The sequence below is a fragment of the Cucurbita pepo genome, chromosome 17, assembly GCF_057944985.1.
Source record: "Cucurbita pepo subsp. pepo isolate OVF chromosome 17, ASM5794498v1, whole genome shotgun sequence".
Lineage (NCBI taxonomy): Eukaryota > Viridiplantae > Streptophyta > Magnoliopsida > Cucurbitales > Cucurbitaceae > Cucurbita > Cucurbita pepo.
In genome coordinates, this window is record NC_141814.1 from 771,621 (window position 1) to 792,054 (window position 20,434).

The window sequence follows — 20,434 nt, forward strand, 5'->3', positions numbered from 1 at the left end:
ACTCCTATTTGACTTCACAGTTAAAACTAGCTGTCTATTCCACTATCATGCACGTGCCAGCATGTGATTACTTGGGGAAATTAAACCTTTTTTTTTTAATACTTTTAAACTAATAAAAGAAAAATAAACAGAAAATATTACATTCAGCATTCACAAGTTACAAATTTGATACTACACAACACAGACAGCAAATTCCATTCATTCAGTTTATTTAATCCAAAATATCTTTCTCTTCATCTGTACGTACTGTGAGAAAGTAGGAATCCACTGCGGTTATACGCACCTGGTTTATGGTGAGCCCTCATGATTCCCCGTTGATCTTGAGCCACTCATCCAACTGCATTTGAGAAAGTGAATGATTATTCATGTCACCGGAACACGAAATTACTGTTTGAAGTTTGTTATGATTCTAACTGATTAGAAATGAAAAAAAAAAATCGGCCGGAAAATATGGAAGCGTGATTTGATTGACTGTCAAACTAACCGGAAAATGAGTAACGAAAAACTGGTAGGATTTGTTTCTCTGTCTTAGCTTCTGACGGCCAACAGTGAAGGAATAGCGTTCAAATTCGGCGTGGGATTGTTCTCTGAAGCTTGTCTGATTATGGACCGTTTTCGATCTTTTGAATTTGAGGGCTTGAATGCTCTCATCGGACTAGCAAATGCCCATGTCAAGGTCCTGCTCCAGCCACTGCTTATTAGCGGCCCTGCTGCCGCTGCTGCCGGAGTTGGTTTTCTGCTGAGGTCGTCGGCGGAGGATGAAGCTACGTACGATGAGGAAGATGAAGAGGAAGAAGATGAAGTCATCATGAATCCACTGAATAAACCGCCGCATTTTACTCTCTCTTTGATACAGTGGTGTTCGACGCCGGCGCTGTTGCGGTGACTGGTGTTTCCGCCGGTAGCGACTTTCGACGACTTGCTTTCTCTCTGAGACTCGACTCGCCGGAGAGTACAATCGCCGAAACCAGTAGAGATTCTCTCGAAGAAGTCGCCGGAAAAGCTCCGACTACCGCAGCCGACGGACCTGGATCTAGAAACCTTCCGTTCAAACGACGTCGTATGGCTGTTAGGGCTCTCGTCTTCCTCCAAAATGGTGCTGTTTGCCCCCAAATTACCACCAGTGCCCTTATTGTTATTACTCTCCATTTTCCTCGGCGCATGAGATTTGGACGACGACGGCGCGTGGTAATGGAGAAATGACCAAAAACCCCCTCGCTTCCTAGAGCTAAAATCGCCGCGGTCGTCGCCGTCAACCAGAAACTGCCCCCTCCTCGGCGCCGTCGTCGACTTACTCCTCTTAAAAACGACGTCGTTATTTGGATTATACTCCGCCCCAACAGTAACCACTTTCTTTTTCTTTTTAGCTAACAAAAAAGGGATTCGGGCCCGCCGCGTATCATGATAATGACAAACAACGCCATTAACGTTGAAATTGACAGTTTTCGAAGCAGAGCCGCCGATCGAAATCGCATTTGACGACGAGGACGAAGACGACGGAGCGCCGCCGCCGCCGCTTCCGGCATTAAGATTACTCTCAGATCCAATCGAAGGAGAAGACGGAGAAGAAGACGAACCGCGAATCGGAAGAGGAAGAGAAGACGACACCAGCTTACCGAGCTTCTCCTGAAGACAAATGGCGCAGATTCCTCCGGGATTGCTCCGGTAAGGATGGTCGCTGCATTGCATCCCGTCGGACATATCATCATCCAAGCCAACGCCGACCTTGCCGTCGGCGGCCGGAAGTGGAGCCGTGATGGCGTCGATCTTCATCATAGTTAATCGAATGAAACTGGCCGTAAAAAACGTCTCAGAAGTGAAGTTGCAGAGAGAAAGAACTGTTGATGAAGAAGAAGAAGAAGAAGAGAGAAATGCATTGAAGTAAGGGAGAAATGTGGGGATGAGACTGCAAACGAATTGACCAGAGATTTCACAGTAGCACGTGGAATACTGACTCTTCTCCATGCCTTTTTTTTTTTTTTTTTTCTTTTTCTTTTTTGTTTCCATTTTCGATGCGATACTAATATATATAATTTCTTTTCTATTTTCGATATGATAATAATTAATAAATATGGATGCGCTTTTTCTTTTTTTTTTTTTCCTATGTTTTTTTAACCAATCAAATTTAAAATCTTAATTTTTATTAATTTTGATCAAATTAACAGTAAAAATCATTTTTTTTAATTAAAAATATAGATACTTTTAATTTATAGTCGAAATATTATTGAATTAAAAATGGAATTAAAAAATTAATAAATAAAAACATGTTTCTGATTCCGAGTGGTGAAGTGTAAAGAGTGTTAAATTTTAAAAAATTTGTTAAAGGAGAAATCGTGCAAAGCCAAAAAGGGAGGTAATTAAAAATATTTGCACACTTCTGCTACGTTTCTCCCAAAGCCCCAGCAGCCAATTTTCCCTTTTCATTTTTTAATTCCTACGTGTCCATTTTTTATTGCTTATCTTTTAGATCCAATTTATTAATGGGACCACGCCTCCCAAACTTCTCCACGTGTCGCCTGTTTTTGTTTTTATTAGTAATGTGAATCAAATAATTTGTTTATTTTTTCCCTTTATTTCGTGCCGTTGGCTTATATTAATATTTCCACCTTTTCCCTCTCTATTTTTTGTTTATATATATATATATATATATATATATATATATATTTTTTTTTTTTTCCTTTTAACATTTATTTGGCGTTATTTTTATTAATAACAATTTGCATTATTTTCATAGCTCAGGAGAATATTTATTATGCATAAATTTGTTAAACTAAGTTTACACTTTACTAAACATACAAATTATACAAATTGGACTAACTAAAATTTTTTAATATGTGACAAATTATTTATAGTGCCGCTCACTCAATTTCTAATTTTTTAAGCTATATGAACAATTTTTTTTTTAATTATAAGAATAAAATTCGTAATTTAATATAATAAACCCATATATCAAATTTTATATATATACTCGTATATCTTACAACATACACATGTATACAGAGCAACTTATTTAAGCCACATAGTTTCAGAAGGGTAGAAAGCTGACATCATGTTTCTCCCTCTATGTGGAACTATGTGGTTTCAGAATGGTAGAAAGCTAACATCATGTCTCTCCCCCTATGTGGGAACTATGTGGTGGGAACTATGTGGTTTTAGAATGGTAGAAAACTGGCATCATGCCTCTCCCCCATGTGGGGGACCTATGTGGTTTCAAAATGGTAGAAAGCTAACATCATGTCTCTCCCTATGTGGTAACTATGTGGTTTCAGAATGGTAGAAAGCTAACATCATGTCTCTCACTACGTGGAACTTATGCCGTAAATAGTTTAGCATGGACATGAGAAAGTCCTATACTCTAGAGAACCAAATGGATAGATGTTCGAAATGTCCCAATAAAATGATCGATAGATCGAGTCAATTCTAAATGGATGGGTACAATAAAACTATATAAATTTAAAATTTTTCAACTTAAAAACAATCTCTATATTTTTAGGAGTGTAGTTGTGGCCCATGTCATGTAGATGGGCAATTAATTATAAAAATGGAAGAGAAAAAAAAAAAAAAAAAAGACACTCATTTTTCAACCCTCACGCTTTCCCAATTAATACGAAGGAAGCAAGTTAAATAATATAAAAGGTAATTATTATTTTTTCTGGGAATTTGATTCCTGATGCTCTCATTTCCACCGTTGGATCACCATAGCATCGAGATTTTCATCAGATTCCTTTAATCCACCCCCTTCTTCTGTGGAGCGTGGTGCCCCTCCACTTCTAAGCTTGAGTTGGATTATTTATTTATTTATTTATTTTAATCCTTTCATTTTTCTTATAAGGTAAAATGTACCTACCATACCATAATCTTAATTATTATCATTTAAATTAACTAATTACTTGATATATTTATAAATTATTTTAAATATTATATTATATTTTTTTTGGTAGAATATTACTGATTTTAATTTTTAATAGGAAATATATTGATAAATGAAAATTATGTATTAAAAAATTGTTTAATTTTAATATATTGGGCCACCGATGAATCTTAACAGGCCCAAAGTAGAAGAGAGAAGAAGCTTAAAAGCCGGCCCATATACTGTGGGTGCGGCCTGACATATTTTAATGGGCTTAGTCTAGTCGTATCATTAATGCTCGCAGAAGTCAGTTCCCGTTGTTTCAGCTCTGACGGAGTGCAAATCGTAATCGTTGCTCTGTCAGAGAAATGATCGTTATCTGGCCAGAGACGGTAAAGAAGATACCAGGCCGCGCCTTGGAGATGGCGCCAGTAGAGCTACAGTTATTGATGAAGCTTAGCTTCAAAATCTCTCAAAAGAGCCCTGGACTTCTTCTCTCCGGTTCACGGCCATGTCGCTCCTCCCGATCATGAGAGGAATGCTTGCTTATGGTTGTAGTTCGCTAATCAGATCTGCAGTTTTTTGTAAGTTTACTGTATAAGTTCTTTGTGCGTGCTTGTGTTTTTTTCTTCGTTTGATTTTTGCTTCGTGAAATGTTTATTTGTTCATCTCATTTCTGAATGTAGTAAAAAAATTCGGATCAGTTATTGCTTACATGATTTGAGCCATTGAATACGAGCAGCGTTTGGAATATTTTGCTGTTCTTTTAATCTAAAATGGAAATGATCTTTTATTATTTGTACATCAATTGATAGAGAAGTTCGGATCAGTCATTGGTAGACTCTTGTCCGACTTAGTACTTATAATGATTCTTTAAGCTATGTTCTTATATACTGGCTACACTCCTACACTAGGTGCATAACCCCTCAGGTCATAGTGGTCTGGGTTGTACTTAGCTTGTTTTTTACATTTTCCAAAGTTTAACCTATGACGGGCTCGCGAGTAAGTCTCGCGTGTACGAGGTAACCCGTGCACCATACACAGACTAGTACAATGACCGCCTGCACCCCATACTTAACTGTCTACCAGGTGCACCCTGGTAACATACCCTCTACGACTCCTAGGTGTCTCCTGTGAGTGACAACTAACCACTATGTACCAAGTAGACCCTCATATTAGGAAAGTTTACAATTTGGGGTTGCGCCCCAATTGCCCCTACTTGGTTGCTTAAGATGCTTTATCTTTGCCTATTACATATCATTTTGTATTCATATCTTTTTTTTTATTTTAGTTGTGGACATTGGTCTTTATTACAGAATCATGATATTGTTTATTTTAAAACAATCATAGGAAATTCCCTCTTTTCTTTGTTTTGAGGATGAGTTGTAATTGAAAGGAAAATTTTTACTTAGTTGATCTGTGTTTTTTGGATCAATGTTCCTGCATTTTTTTTTCTGCCATTTATGCACTGTACTATCATGAGTTTGAAAAAATGTCAGGTTTTTTCTTACCACCAAAAATCTCTGAAGTTTATTGGTTAATGATTATGTAAATAATTTATAGTTAGAGTCATTTTGATGCATATTGTGCTAATTTTTCATCTTGCGTGGAATGTTTGAATCCCATTAGTTTTATTTTACATTTTAGAGATAGGAAAACAATAGGGCAAGTGGATAGCTCTAGTTCTAGTAATTATAAGAAGCTTAGTAAATTCAGCGTATGAGATCATTTTACAAGGTTCGAGAACAATAATAAGAGGGGTACTAATATTGTTACTTATTTAGTCAAACAACATGTAGAGTAGCATGTGGCAAGATGATAACTATGGATGAGCTGTCTTTTAAATTCTAAATTTGTAGAGAATGGAGATTTCAAAGGTCCTAAATTTGACATCACTTAGAGATATATTTGTCTTTTAAATTCTAAATTTGTAGAGAATGGAGATTTCAAAGGTCCTAAATTTGACATCACTTAGAGATATATTTCAATTCTATCGGGAAGAAAAAAAAGAGTTCAAAGATTTTTTAGTTAGTCATTGTGAGAGGGTTTGTTTTACCACTCATATTTGAACTTGTTGCCAAACATTAACTACATGTTAATATGCATACTTTATTGATTCATAATGAAATTCGCATAAAAGAATTCTTAACTTTTTGTTAAGTCTCTAACCATAAGAGAGGGATCAAGATTATTGAGAGTTATTTATTAGAAGGGGGATTGATGATAAAATTTTGTTTATCACAATAATGCAAGTTCCAATGATATAGTTATTTCGTATATTATGAGAAGGCTTATTTGAATGAGGTGTTGTGTTTTGAAAATTAACTTTTTGTGAATGAGTGGCTTGACTCAATTTCTAGGGTTTGCAACACGATGATGTATGTTAAATCATCTATCAAGAAATAAACAAAATTTAAAGATTGTGTTGAACAATAAAAAATTGAATGTAAAGCACTTGTTTATTTGGATGTGGCAAAGGTTGCCGTGTTTGTAATATTTTGTGATGTCACAGGATAAGTGATTCTTTGTGACTTCTAATACTTGTGTGGTGACATTGAAGGCCTTCAAAAACTTTAAAAACATTGCCACCTTTTTCAATCATCATTGGTGGGTGGCTCTTTTATTTTGTTTACATGATGTTCTTATCGACATAATCTAATTCTTTTTTCTCTTATACTTCGGAGACTTTTTCAAATGGATGAATTAAATAACTGGAATTCTATTTAGTTGCCACGTTTAAACTAGTGCTTTACATTTTATTTTTTCTTGTTCAACACAATCTTTAAATCATGTCGATCTCTTAATAGATGATGTAACATACCTCATGCATTGCGAATACTAGAAATGAAGTCATGCATTTCTTTAAGTCACTCATTCACAATCGAGTTAATTATGTGGGCACAACAACTCAAGTGTAATATTTCTCTATCTAAGACAAGTGAATTCCAACTTCGAGTCTTTGGAAATAGCCCTGTCATTAGAACTTGAATTATCAACGGTGATAGAAACAACTTTATTTATCCCCATTCTAATAAACAATCCTTAATAATCTTATCAATGGTCTCTCCATTAATGGTTAAAACAAAACTTGAGAATTCTTTTATACAAATTCCATTATGAATCAATAAAGTGTGCAGTGATGACTACCATATAGTTAATGTTTTGCAACGAAGTTCATATATTAGGTAGGACAAACCCTCTCGAAAATACAGACTAAAAAAATCTTTTAACTTCTTTTTTTACTCCAAATAATTTTTTTACTCCGTTATTCTTGAGTAATACTCCGTTATTCTTGTTTGACTAAATAAGTGAGTAATAATATTGTACCACCATTTTGTGATTTGTCCTTTGTCTTCTGATTACTTTTTACACTGATTTTTTAACTGTTTCCACAAAGTGTTAGTTCTACGAGAATTAGTATCACAAGCATACTCCTTGCACTTGGACCTCTTATTATTGTTCTCTAATCTTGTAAAGTGATCTCACACCGTTGATTTACCCAACTTCTTCCTCCTAAATTCAGATTGTGCAGGTAAAGGTGGCTTCGATACATTATAATTACTAGAGTTTCACATCCACTTGTACTATTGTTTTCCATTTATAAAAAGTAAAATGAAACTAACATGATTCAAACATTCAAGATAATATAAATTATTTACATAGATTTTGCCGGGGCAACTTTGTCTCTAGGTCTTGCTGTTGGCAACAAGCATACCTACATGGTCATCTCAGTGGTGTGTTTACTGCTTGGCCCTTCATCCGACAATTGATATTTTGCTTACTGGGGGACGTGATTCTGTCTGCCAGATATCCAATTTTACCAGTTAGTTTGAATTATAATTTTGTGGTATTATTCAAGTCAGGTTCTCTCGTCGTGAGCATTACAAAGTTTTGCATCGGCTTCAGCTGACAATATCAAGAAATTTAACCTCCCCAAGGGGAGTTTGTGCACAATATGCTGTGAGTTTCTATAGTAATTTATTATTTGCAATTTAATAATGTGCCCTTTGTAGCCTTATTTACTTCAAAAGCTAGGTCTATATGAGAATATATTAAAGGAGAACAAGAAACTTTTGGAGTGAGTCGGTGTGATCCCACGTTGGTTGGAGAGGGGAACAAAACATTTCTTATAGAGTGTGGAAACCTCTCCTTAGTATACGTGTTTTAAAATCGTGAGTCTGATGGTGATACGTAATGAGCCAAACTAGACAAACTAGCGGTGGGCTTTCAACTGTTATAGTAGGTATGACCCTCACTATTTTGAGTGGGTCTCGGGTCGAGCTGCCTTAGCCAAAATTCTTGGAGAGCTTGTTTCCCTCTCTTTTCTCCGTTTGTCAGGTGCCATCTTCGGGAAGGTTCAAAAGTTTGTTTTTGGGAGGTTGTTAGGTTTAGGCGTCGGTCACTACTAGGCTGTTCTGTGTGATGATGTTATTTTGGTGTTCCGTGCAAAACATACGAGAGAAAGAACAATGGGTCGTGGGGAAGAGATATCAACCATCCAAAGGAGGTTAATAACTGGTCCCTGAATTTGTTTTCTCTGAACTTTTATTAAAAACAAGGGCGTAGAGAATGTTGGTGAACTTTCAGGACAACAATTTAGAGGGATCAAAAAGATCTATTGAATAGATAGGGAGGTGGATTGTGAGATCCCACGTCGGTTAGATAGGGGAACGAAGCATTTCTTACATGAGTATGGAAACCTCTTCTTAATAGGCGTGTTTTAAAAACGGACGATCTCTGCCTGCGGTTGGTTTGAGTTGTTACGGATAAATAAAAACAACCATAAAAGAAAAACATCTCACAATGCAACCATTATGAATGATCCATAAGTCCCGCCCATAAAAAAGGCTCATTTCTTCTTCACACACCATTTCCATGATGAGGCTTTGTAGCAAAGTTTGTTGTTAACTTCATTCCCCAAACTATTGAAATTGTTCTTCTAAAAGGTCTCTTTCTTTCCATCTCTTCCAAATTTATCTTCCATTATACAATAATGTCTTTCACATCTCATTACATTTCTTTGTTAATCATCGTTTTGACGATGGCCCCGTTGAGTTCATGTCAGTTCGATTTGATCCGAACTCTTCTTGGTCTCACCCACATCCAAGGAACGCTCTATTGTACTCTCAACGGCAACATGATCTACGGACTTTTGACCCCAACTTTTCCGAGTGAGTTAAAGTTGCAGTGCTTTTTTTTTTTTTTTTTTTGTTTCTTTTTGTTGTTGTCTCTAAACATTTTGGAGTTGATTATGAGGTGTTGAAGATGCTGCGGTGGAGATGCACTGCGGAGCCGGCGGAACTGTGATTTCGTCCGTCAAATCCGATGCGACCGGCAGGTTCTCAATGCTTCTCGATGCGCCTCAACTGCTACTCTCCTTTTTACTGAACAATTGCAGTCTTGTCGTCACGACGCCGCTCGTCAATTGCAATGGCGCCATGCCGTCGTTTGGCGCCCTCGCCTCGCCGCTGCAACTCATCGGAAATACGTTTCTTGGACTCTTCAATGTCACCAATATCATTCCGGTAGGGTTCCGATTCCTTCCGATTCTTTAATATTCAAGAAAAATGTTCACCATTGTTGATGTAGCTAACTAAATAAACGGAGTCCTTAACTTGGAGCGCTGTAATGATGTATGTGATGATCGAGTACTAAATCTCTACTTGGCTAATTTTAGGTGATTTGGTTTGTTTGTGTGTGTACATATATATATATGAGAGGTAAATGTGTATAATGAAAAAATAGCAATATAATCGAATCATATATTATAAAGAGTAAAAGACATAATTCAGTTGATTTGAATAAAAATTTATAGTGTGAACAATCCATTACTGTCTTGGGCCGTCATCTCGTTTCCGCGCAATTGCCGCCACCAAATATGAGTTGTCTGTTACCAATGGTATGGTATTGTCACTAAACTAACCAATATCTGCTAACCGTGGATCTGGGTTGTTACAAATGGTATTAGAGCTGGACACCGGACGAAGTATCAGCTTTCTCGTTGTCCTCCAAAGGGGGGTCCCACAACGATTGGAGGAAGGAAAGAGTGCCAGCGAGGACGCTGGCCCCGAAGGGGGTGGATTGTGATGTCCCACGTTGGTTGGGGAGGAGAACAAACCACCATTTGCAAAGGTGTGGAAACTTTTTTCTAGCAGACGCATTTTAAAGCCTTGAGGGAAGCCCGAAAGGGAAAGCCCAAAAGAGGACTTTCTAGCAGACGCATTTTAAAGCCTTGAGGGAAGCCCGAAAGGGAAAGCCCAAAAGAGGACAATATGAACAAACCTCATTTGTAAGGGTGTGAAAATCTTTCCCTAGCAGACGCGTTTTAAGACCTTGAGGTGAAGCCCGAAAGGGAAAGCCCAAAAGAGGACAATACGAAGGGGTGTGAAACCTTTCCCTAGCAAACGCATATGCATTTTAAAGCCTTGAGTGGAAGCTCGAAAGGAAAAGCCCAAAAGAGGACAATAAAAATTGAGTGGAAGAGGACAATAAAAATTGAGTGGAAGCTCGAAAGGAAAAGCCCAAAAGAGGACAGGACAATAAAAAGAGGACGATATTTGCCAGCGGTGACCACCGGGAGTTTATTTCTCCCTTTTGTTTCTGAAATTAAAAAAAAAAAAAAAGAAAAACGTTTCTTTTATAATTTTTGCTTTGTATTTAAAATTTTATATCTTTTAGAAACCCTAGATTTTAAATTTTAATCTAATTTCAAGCTAATTTTCAATTTAAATTTAGTTTCAAATACAGACAATTATATGTTAGGAAAATCACCGAAGACGATAACAAAACTCAATAAATTTAATTATATCGTTCTAAGAATTCTTACACAATTTTTCATTTAATATTTTAAATTTAAATTTAAATTTAGTTACAGATCAATTTTTAATTTAGATATATTTTTATTTTTATTTTTATTTTTATACAAATTTATTAGTTAAAAATCTAATTCTATAACAGAAAATGACGTGCATATTCACGTTTTACTGATCTCTCTGACTGTATCTGAAAAATCAACGATATTGTAGCTAACTAACTCCGAGCTCGGTGTTCACGGCGTTCTTAGGAATTCCATCTCCGGAGTGAGTCCGATACTCGTCTTTCTCCGATTTTGAAGCCGTCAATCTTCTTTTATCAGGCACGACTCTTATTCTTCCTCCTTTTCCATTTTATCCTGTAAATGATGATGCTGTATATTCTAGCTTATCGTCATTAATATGGTTTTCTTTGATCCGGTTGCTAAATTTGATAGTGGAATTCTCTTTTTCTGTAATTTATGTCTTGTCTGTCTCGAATTTGTGATCAGCATTTTGGAGTTGTATCTGAAATTGGAGTGAAGGAAATACCTAGGCGTAGGTTTTCTTGGCAAGATTGTGGCGGTGAGATTATGGATGGGAATAAGGACGAAGGTTTAAGATGTATTCGTATAGCGGAAGAAGCAATTGCATCGGGCAATAAAGAGCGAGCATTAGGATTTATTAAAATTGCCCGGCGCCTTAATCGGAGTTTGCGAGTTGATGAGCTTTTGACGGCTTGGGAAGAAATCGACTCAGGATTACCTTCTTCGTCCTCTGATGAGAAACGCGCGGGAAAAGTTGAGAGTGTTTTTGGATGGGTGAAACATGTGGATGGTTTGAGTGGGGAACGTAATTACGCTATAGAACACGTTCAATTGGTTAGGCAGATTAACGCAACCAAGGACTATTACAGAATTCTTGGCGTGGATAACGCTAGTTCTGCTGAATAGATTTAAGTTGTAACAAATTAACTCCTAGATCCCACATAGGTTGCGAAGCATTTTTTATAAAGATGTGGAAATTTCTCCCTAGCTCAACATTTTAAAAACATTGAGCTGAAACTCGAAGGGGAAAGTCCAAAGAGGACAATATCTGTTAGGGGTGGGCTTGGACTCTTACAAATGGTACGAGAGCCAGGCATTGGGCGATGTGCCAACAAGGATGCTGGGCCCCGAAAGAGGTGGATTTGGGGAGTCCCATGTTTATTGGAGAAGGAAATGAGTGTAAGCGAGGACGTTGGTTCCCGAAGGGGGTGGACACGAGGCGGTGTGCCAGCAAAGACGCTAGGTCCCGAAAGGGGGTGGCTGAGCCCCGAAGGGGGTGGACACAAGGCGGTGTGCCAGCAAGGACGCTAGGTCCCGAAAGGGGGTGGCTGAGCCCCGAAGGGGGTGGACACGAGGCTGTGTGCCAGCAAGGACGCTAGGTCCCGAAAGGGGGTGGCTGAGCCCCGAAGGGGGGTAGACACAAGGCGGTGTGCCACCAAATGATGTTGGGTCCCGAAGGGGGGTAGCTAAGCTCCAAAGGAAGGTGGACACTAGGCGGTGGACCTGCAAAGGATGTTGGGTCCCGAAGGAGGGTGGATTTGGAGGGTCCCACATTGGATAAGGGAATGAGTACCAACGAGGACGTTGGGCCCTGAAGGGGATGGATTGTGAGATCCCACATCAGTTGGGAAGGAGAAAGAAGCAAGGGTGTGAAAACTTTTCTCTTGCATACGCGTTTTAAAATCTTGAGGGGAAACCCGAAAGGAAGAGCTCAAAGAGGACAATATCAGCTAGTGGTGGGCTTAGATTGTTACATTGTCCTCAAAGCTCACCCCGGTAAGAACAAGGCCCTTGGTTCAGATGAAGCACTCAAAAAATTGTGTGACAATACTTCGACCATGGTCGACCAATATGAGTACAATCAACAGCATAATGCAAGGCATAGGAGAAGGAGAACGGGTCATGATTTGATCCGGATGAGATATTCAGGGCGTTCTTTGCCCAGGGAAATGTGTTTCAGACGAGTCGTGCTTATACTTATAGAATAGGAAGTGTGGGAAGCCATCTGAGGGCAGAATCTGATGGGCGAGGTCCCAACTTGTTGATTTTCTAAGATCCCCGGACGCTGGCCCCGAAGAGGGTAGACTGTGCATCAGTTGGAGAGGGGAACAACACATTCTTTATAACGTGTGAAAACCTCTCCCTAACAGACGCGTTTTAAAAACTTTTGACAGTGAGCCCAAATGGAAAAGTCTAAAGTGTGAGATCTTCGATTGGAGAGGGGAATGAAATACTCTTTATAAGGATGAAGGATGTAGAAATTCAATGTCCCCGTGGAACAAAAATCTTCCAAACTCCTCATTGTGAGAAGATGAATAATCTTGGGTCAGCATAAAGGTAAACAACTGTTCTTTCTTTCCTTAGAAAATAGAATTCATCATCTTTCTGGAGATATTGATGAAGTCCTGTTACTTCGACTTCAGTTGTTAACCTTGCTTGAATATATTAACTGCTACTTTAAGATTGTTATTTTTCGAAATTTTGCATCTTATTTTGATCTACCCTATTCTGCCTCTCATGTGTTAAGCGGTTTAGACGCAGATTGTTTAATGATCCCTGAAAAAGAAATTAATATTGCTAAACAAGTCTATGTTTACACTGCGTGAACTTACCATGTTTTAGTTAAATTCGATGAAAACAGTTGTTGAACCACGAAATGAACCTTAGGTATACCCTACTTCCTTGAACCGTGTAGAATTTAAGGTATTAGGCTGATGGACACATTTTTAAGGAAGTCTAGATGAATGTAAGGAAAAACAAAAAAACAGTTCAAAAACTCCTTAATAAGAGACAATAATAAATAATTCGACCACGAATGAATTGAAAATTGCTCCAACCCCCATCCTATAAAAATAAATGTCTCAATACATTATTCATACAAGACCATACCAGGAACCTTATCTAGATTTTCAGCAGAAACACCAAACAAACTATCGACCGAGTTGATTGATCTTACATTCGGGGTTTAGCACGACCAGCCGGAGCGCTCTGCAACCAAACCACATAACATAAGAACTTATCATTGAATAGAGAAATTTGTGAATTGGGATGGCTAGTTCATTTGTGGACAAAGATGATGCCATTGTAGGCAATTTTCAGGAATGTTTCATATTTCATTCTAGTTTGCTGTTGGTTAATTGGTTGGTAGGCTTAACTTCTGTCATAGCAAGTAATCTTCTATTCCATATCCAATAATTGGATGCATTAAGTTTTGGCCTAGAAATTTAAAAACATGTGCATTTGAGATGAGCTCTGTAAAACTAGGCTGAAGCTTCCTTACCAGAGTTGCACCCTGAGCAGCTCTTTCAGCCAAGTATTCACAAGGCCTGAAGAATCCACCGTACTGTTTCGACCATTCCTCCAACCTCGAATAGATGTATTTCGATCCAAGAGAGTCCGCCCAGAACATTAGCCCTCCCCTGCTCAAGAAGAACATAGAATTTTATCCACTAGGTTTGGGGACTCGAGAGATATATACCAAAATGAGATGAAATTAACACACCTGTAAGATGGGAAACCCATTCCCATTACACCAGCAATGTCCAGGTCTGCAGCTTTGACTGCTATGCCTTCAGCTAGGACACGACAGGCTTCATTCACCACAGGGAAGAATATCATCTCCACAATGTCCTTGTCTGATAACTTCGCCAGCTACATTCACCAAAATCTTTGTCATTCCCGTAAGTTACTTAATACTTCACTCCAAAGGTATATATTTTAAGGATTTACTCTAGTGATCATAAACAAGCAATGTTTATGATACTATTCCAGTATTTCAATCGCCTGCCTCTACTAAGGCCACAAAAGAAATGCTAAATCAAGAGAAGCAAGTATAGGAGAGTAACCTTAGGGTCGACTGAAACACCGGAACTGTTCCTAGCCTTCTCGATATATTTCGTTAACTCAGGATTCGGCCCAGCTTTGCGGTTCTTGTCATAGACATAGAAACCTTTACGAGTGGATTCACCTAAGGTGTTTAATGTACACAAATGATTCCCATAAGGAACGTCTCAAAATAATAGCCGAGGAAAACATGTGAACATATCACATATTTGTAAGTAACAAACGATGGCAAAGCTACCTGCATTCTTATCCTCTTGCATTAGAGGAATTAACATAGATTTATAAGTTCTTTCTGGAAAAGCTTGAACAAACTGACTGGCAGTTGCTACCGCCACACCAAAACCAACAAGATCACACAACCTGAAAGAACGATACACGAGCGAGTAGGGAAAAAAAAGAATTAGTGTGATTTAAGAACAGTGCAGTTGATTAGAAAACTATATTGACTATTATAAACCTGAAGGGTCCCATTGGCATCCCAAACTTGGAAATTGCCCTGTCAATTCGATAGGGATCTACTCCACGTTCTGCAAGTAAAATTGCAGCCTGAGAATAGGGAAAAAACATTCTGTTGACAGCAAAACCCGTGCAATTCCCTACAACTACGGGTGTTTTCTTTATATTCTTTCCAACATCAAGCAGATCAACGATCACTTGTGCAGCCGTATGCTTGGTACGAACAATTTCCAGTAGCGGCATGACATGAGCAGGACTGCATCAGAAACAAAAACTCAACGCCAAGCCAAAAAGATCGCTCCACGCGCAAGGCGGGAGGGATGGATGTGTGGATATACCTAAAAAAATGAGCTCCGATAATTCTATCACGAGACTTCGTTCTTTCCCCAATCAACTCCAAGTCTATTGTGGAAGTGTTGGTAGCAAGTATGCAATGAGGTGGGCAATATTTCTCAAGATCAGCAAAGATCTGTTGCTTCAAAGAAACCTTCTCAATAACAGCCTATTTCAAGAACACCAAAATCAACATCAAATATTGCCCTTGACCTGGAGGAGAAAAGGAAAACCTAACAAAGTACCTCTATCACCATATCCACATCTTTAAAACTTTCATAATCAAGAACTCCCTTAAGTAAAGACGTAGTCTTCTCGAATTTCTCTTTCGTCATATTCCCTTTTTTGACTCGGCTTTGTAGGTTTGCTGTAGGAGAACGCAACGAGTCGAGAGTTCATAGATTGAAATGTGAAGTACAGAATCACTAGTTTCCAGGCTTACCTCTGACTCTATCAAGACCAGCCTGCAAAAACTTGTCATTCACTTCTTTAAGTAGAACAGGATAGTTGCTAAGAATCAATGCTGTAGCTATTCCAGATCCCATTAGTCCTCCACCCACGATAGCAACTTTCTTGATTCGTCGTGGTACCAGACCAAGATCAGTCACTCCGGGTACCTGTCAATTACGAAGAAAGAACAAATGTTCCACGGGAATGTTCATACTCATTAAAGTGCAACCATTTCTATAAAACTAATAGAACATTCATGTCTCTGTCCTTTATTGTCTAACCTTTGTTGTTGAACGTTGGGCAAAGAAGATATTAATTAAGCCTTTACAAGTATCTGAATGTAGAAGTCCCTGAAATTCTTCAGCCTCCTGCAGTAACCAGAATAAGATATATATAGAAATGAAATGACTCTGATTTAAAGGTCAAGAAGACTGAAATGGAGGAAGAGATAAGTAACCTTCCAAAGTCCAGCACGGGGGCCCGAGACGATGCCTGTTTCAATGACATCAATGCAGGCAAATGGGTGCTTAAGATTTGGGGACTGTTTCTTTGCCTGAGCTCTAGCAAACTTAAATATTTCCCTAGCCTCGCCTAGTGATGGTAACTTGTCTGTCCTGTGAAGACTGTGAACCCATGGCTTTCTCCGCTCTAGGATTTCGAGAGCCCATCTGCGTGCAGTGTTGATCAACTCGTCAGGAGGGACAATGGCATCCACAAGCCCCAAAGAATGAGCTTCTTGTCCTTTAATTGGCTTTGATGTCTGTTCTCATATGCATAACAGACAGCAAGAATCAGAGAAATCAATACATGAACCGCCTCAATGCATATATTATACAAAATTTGAGAGAAACTTAAATCCACCTAGCTTACCAACATCATTTCCAGAGCCTTTGAGAGACCAACAAGACGTGGAAGCCGTTGTGTTCCTGAGTAGTTTAGATTCTTTAGATCAGGATAGGCAAAATAAAACACCCCAACCATTTGAGGATTGTGTACATCTTGTGGTGTTCTTGTTCTAAATTACATGGATAATCTAAAAAACACAGAAAATGTTTATTTTACCGTGCTTTGACGAAGAAATGAAAGAACATAAGATGGCATAAAAAAAAAACGAGATCGCACATCGGTTGGGAAAGAGAACGAAACATTGTTTATAAGGGTGTGGAAACCTCTCCCTAGCAGACGCATTTTAAAAACCTTGAGGGGAAGCCCGAAAGGGAAAACCCAAAGAGGACTATCTGCTAGCAATGGGCTTGGGCCGTTACAAATGGTATCAAAGCCAGACACCGGGCATGTGCGAGCGAGGAGGTTGAGCCCCAAAGGGGTGTGGACATGAGGTAGTGTGCCAGCAAGGACGCTGGACTTTGAAGGGGGGTGAATTGGGGGATCCCACATCGATTGGAGAAGGGAACAAGTACCACTGAGGACATTGGGCCTCAAAGGGGGTGAATTTTGAGATCCCACATCGGTTGGAGAGAAGAACGAAGCATTGTTTATAAGGGTGTGAATTTTGAGATCCCACATCGGTTGGAGAGAAGAACGAAGCATTGTTTATAAGGGTGTGGAAACCTCTCCTAGCCGACGCGTTTTAAAAACCTTGAGGGGAAGCCGGAAGAAGACAATATCTGCTTGCGGTGAGCTTGGGCCGTTACAAGCCCCAACAAAAAGGAGTCCTTAAATCCAAAAGAAAAAAGTCAGCTCATAAATACAAAAAACCTACTAATCAACGCCCACAAGGAAGCTCTAAATCTAATCACCACCCAAACTTCTTTACATGATCTCTTGACCTCTCTAAAAATTTTATTATTCTTCTCGATCCAAATGCCCCTCAAAATTGCAAAGAAACTAGTCTGCCACAAAACTTGGTTCGGGCAAGAACCAATTTACACGTAAAGCTAAACCTGTACCTCCAAAACCAGGAATTAATCCAAGCTGAAGTTCGGGCAACCCTAATTGAGCGGTAGGAGTCGATATCCGAGCATGGCAGGCCTGAGAATTCAAGGCAAAGAAGTGTGATTGTTACAACATTCATCCTGATAAAAACCATTTTATATGAAATAGCTAAACACATACCATTGCAACCTCTAACCCTCCACCTAAGGCAAGTCCATCTATCGCTGCAACGGCAGGCTTTCGAGCAGCTGACAGATGAGATTAAGGGATTAACACCTAATAGACCAGCACGGAAGCAAACCGCTCACAAACAGAACTAGGGGAATAACTCATTACCTTCAAAAATATCAGTGACCATTTCAATAGATATGTTGCTAACATTTGGTTGCTTCCCTGAGAACAAACCATGCATTTACTTCATTTAGTCTTTTATGTATTAAATTTTGTAACAATGTTAGTCCTTGAACATTAGTATATAACAATTTATTCCTCGTACTTTAGTGTAAATTTAGTTTCTATCATGAAAAATATCGTCGAGATTTATTGAGTTTCTTAAATTTATGCTATAGAATAAAAATCGACGACCTACCCTTTCCTTCTTGGAGCACACCAAAGGAAGCTATGTCAAAGCCACCAGAAAATTTCCCGTTGGCACCTACACACAAATAACATAAAACCAATCTCTCTGAATCCACAAAACTTACAAATTCAAAAACAAAATTCACTTCACAGATCACTGACCTGTCACAACAATTGCCTTCACATCATCTCTTCTCAAGGCTTCTTCATACCTATCTCTTAAGCTGAATAACACTGTATTTGTGTGTAGATGTCAATAACAAAGACCAAAAATAGATGCAGAATCAAGAATTTCAGTTTCTGTACTCAAAATTCTGAACCAAACTCTGAAATTTATAGGATCCCATTCAACGGGACGTAAAGAGTAATTCAAAATGATTTCGTCTCCGATACCCGAAAAGAAACATAGAGCCTAACAAGGGATAAAGCATCATGTAACAACCTCAGCCCACTACTAACAGATATTGTCCGGTTTATCCTGTTACGTATCGTCATTAGCCTCACGATTTTAAGACGCATCTGTTAAGGAGAGGTTTCCACACCCTTATAAGGAATATTTCGTTACCTCTCCAACTGATGTGGATCTCACAATCCACCTCCCTTGGGAGCCAGCATCCTCGCTGGCACACTACCCGGTGTCTGGCTCGGATAGCATGTGTAACAGCCCAAGCCCAAGTCCACTGCTAATAGATATTGTCCGCTTTGGCCTGTTACGTATGGCCGTCAGCCTCACGGTTTTAAAACGCGTTTACTAGGGAGAGGTTTTCACACCCTTATAAGGAATGTTTTGTTCCTTTCTCCAACCAATGTGGGATCTCACGCATCGTTTGCTACAAAAGTCACCCCTTCTCTAAACAAAAGCAGATGGAAAGGAACTGCTCAATTTCATAATCACCTTCGATAGAAAACTAATTTTTATTATGCAAAGTTCTTTCATCTTTTTTTACTAAAAACACTTCCAAATATATCTTTAAACCATAACAAAAATAGAGAATTCATGGAAGTTCAGTAGAAAAAACTGTACCATCGAAAGACAGGGAGTTAACAGGAGGGTTGATAATGGTGATGATAGCAACTCCATCAGCTCCCACCTCCATTGCTGTTCTTCCTTTTACATTGCTTCCCATTTTGCCTCTTTTCTTTCACTTCCTTTTCTTTCCCTTGAGAGAAAACAGTGAGAGAATAACTTTTTTGCAGGAGAAAATGAAGAGTAATGGAAGAGGTGGTTCATAGACGTGTCTGTATTTCAAGTATGAGAGTGTCATTCCTACAAGCATGGCCCTCAGAATTATTTTTGGCACGGTTTCCAATAACAGATATGTATAATTCAAAGTTATCATTACGTCATAGTTCAATTGACTCTATATGTGCTTCACTAACGACTTAAATATTCCAATTCTCTTATTTTATGGGTCATTAACCTCGATCTAAATTTTTTATCGAGGTCAATTACTGTAATTCTCTTATTTCACGAGTTCGTTGAACTCAAAAGATATATACTCGATCAAGAGATCAAATATTCTAATTCTTTTATTCAACGTGTCGTTGAACTCAAAAACTATGTTCTACTATTAGATGTTCCAGTTTTCTTATCCCACATGTCATTGAGCTCAAAAAATACACGTTCGACCAAGTAGTCAGATGTTTCAATTCCCTTATTTCATTGTTGTTGAGCTCAAGAAAACGACTAAGAAGTCGGATATTCCAATTCCCTAATTCTACATGTCGTTGAGCTCAAAAAATATTTGTTTGACCAAAAAGTCAGATATTCCAATTCTCTCATTTGACGTGTTGTTGAGCTCAAAAAAATATGGGTCAGATATTTCAATAAAGAGAAATATAATTAAGGAGTGGTTATACTAAGTGTGCACTTATTAAAATAATTATTAAAATAATCGACTTTATTTATTTATTTATTTATTTGTCTAAACTAGCGTAGCGGGATATAAATGGAAAGCCTACGTTGAAACTGATTTATTTTAATAGTCAAATTAACACCAATTTTAATCTTATATTCTGATAAATTAATACCAATCGATAGTGATAATAACAATAATAATTATTATTATCATATTTTCAACAAAAATTTAATTATTATTATAATTCAGAATGATGGAATGAATTATAGTTAATTACGTCCACTCTTATTTTTATCAGCAAGTGTAACAAATTTACGAACATTTTTCCAAAGG

At 38.3% G+C, this 20,434-nt stretch overlaps 3 protein-coding genes and 1 long non-coding RNA gene across 10 annotated transcripts; 2 read left to right on the forward strand and 2 right to left on the reverse strand.

Annotated features, from left to right (window-relative positions):
• Window positions 1-124: 124 nt before the first annotated feature.
• LOC111778956 (uncharacterized) lies at window positions 125-1,990 on the reverse strand. Of its 2 annotated transcripts, none has more exons than XM_087119056.1 (2): window positions 485-1,990; window positions 125-387 (listed from the first exon to the last, which is right to left on the reverse strand). In XM_087119056.1, exon 1 carries the CDS (start codon window positions 1,963-1,965, stop codon window positions 529-531), a length of 1,437 nt encoding a protein of 478 aa, XP_086975182.1. In that variant the 5' UTR covers window positions 1,966-1,990; the 3' UTR covers window positions 125-387; window positions 485-528. The 2 variants fall into 2 exon arrangements, with proteins under 2 accessions (XP_086975182.1, XP_023514736.2); XM_023658968.2 differs by having other exon boundaries at window positions 125-337; window positions 485-1,989.
• A 2,159-nt stretch (window positions 1,991-4,149) lies between these two features.
• On the forward strand, window positions 4,150-9,521 carry LOC111778994 (phylloplanin-like). Of its 6 annotated transcripts, none has more exons than XM_087119348.1 (4): window positions 4,150-4,434; window positions 7,514-7,584; window positions 7,714-9,021; window positions 9,116-9,521. In XM_087119348.1, exons 3-4 carry the CDS (start codon window positions 8,844-8,846, stop codon window positions 9,403-9,405), a joined length of 468 nt encoding a protein of 155 aa, XP_086975474.1. In that variant the 5' UTR covers window positions 4,150-4,434; window positions 7,514-7,584; window positions 7,714-8,843; the 3' UTR covers window positions 9,406-9,521. The 6 variants fall into 6 exon arrangements, with proteins under 6 accessions (XP_086975474.1, XP_086975473.1, XP_086975472.1 ...); XM_087119347.1 differs by having other exon boundaries at window positions 7,541-7,584; window positions 7,710-9,021; XM_087119346.1 differs by having other exon boundaries at window positions 7,541-7,584.
• Window positions 9,522-10,823: 1,302 nt separating this feature from the next.
• Window positions 10,824-19,775, forward strand: LOC111779039 (uncharacterized). Its single transcript, XR_015413481.1, has 2 exons — window positions 10,824-10,985; window positions 19,440-19,775. It is a non-coding gene; the product is annotated as an uncharacterized LOC111779039 (long non-coding RNA).
• Window positions 13,492-19,407, reverse strand: LOC111779036 (glyoxysomal fatty acid beta-oxidation multifunctional protein MFP-a). Its single transcript, XM_023659091.2, has 18 exons — window positions 19,267-19,407; window positions 18,405-18,476; window positions 18,253-18,318; window positions 18,000-18,056; window positions 17,844-17,911; window positions 17,678-17,759; window positions 16,641-16,696; window positions 16,228-16,530; window positions 16,052-16,138; window positions 15,763-15,937; window positions 15,566-15,687; window positions 15,326-15,489; window positions 14,989-15,243; window positions 14,770-14,891; window positions 14,534-14,655; window positions 14,191-14,339; window positions 13,969-14,107; window positions 13,492-13,676 (listed from the first exon to the last, which is right to left on the reverse strand). Exons 1-18 carry the CDS (start codon window positions 19,367-19,369, stop codon window positions 13,641-13,643), a joined length of 2,178 nt encoding a protein of 725 aa, XP_023514859.1. The 5' UTR covers window positions 19,370-19,407; the 3' UTR covers window positions 13,492-13,640.
• Window positions 19,776-20,434: the final 659 nt, after the last annotated feature.

What these genes read in the sequence shown, in the direction of transcription:
- LOC111778956 (XM_087119056.1), bottom strand. Translation starts at nt 1,965, where the DNA reads ATGGAGAAGAGTCAGTATTCCACGTGCTACTGTGAAATCTCTGGTCAA.
- LOC111778994 (XM_087119343.1), top strand. Translation starts at nt 4,362, where the DNA reads ATGTCGCTCCTCCCGATCATGAGAGGAATGCTTGCTTATGGTTGTAGT. An exon ending in AATCAGATCTGCAGTTTTTT is followed by an intron (nt 4,435 to 7,709) that starts GTAAGTTTACTG and finishes GTATTATTCAAG; the next exon opens with TCAGGTTCTCTCGTCGTGAG. An exon ending in TTTGACCCCAACTTTTCCGA is followed by an intron (nt 9,022 to 9,115) that starts GTGAGTTAAAGT and finishes GAGGTGTTGAAG; the next exon opens with ATGCTGCGGTGGAGATGCAC.
- LOC111779036 (XM_023659091.2), bottom strand. Translation starts at nt 19,369, where the DNA reads ATGGGAAGCAATGTAAAAGGAAGAACAGCAATGGAGGTGGGAGCTGAT. An exon ending in GAGGGTTAGAGGTTGCAATG is followed by an intron (nt 17,760 to 17,843) that starts GTATGTGTTTAG and finishes TTGAATTCTCAG; the next exon opens with GCCTGCCATGCTCGGATATC. An exon ending in ATGCCAATGGGACCCTTCAG is followed by an intron (nt 14,892 to 14,988) that starts GTTTATAATAGT and finishes TCGTTCTTTCAG; the next exon opens with GTTGTGTGATCTTGTTGGTT.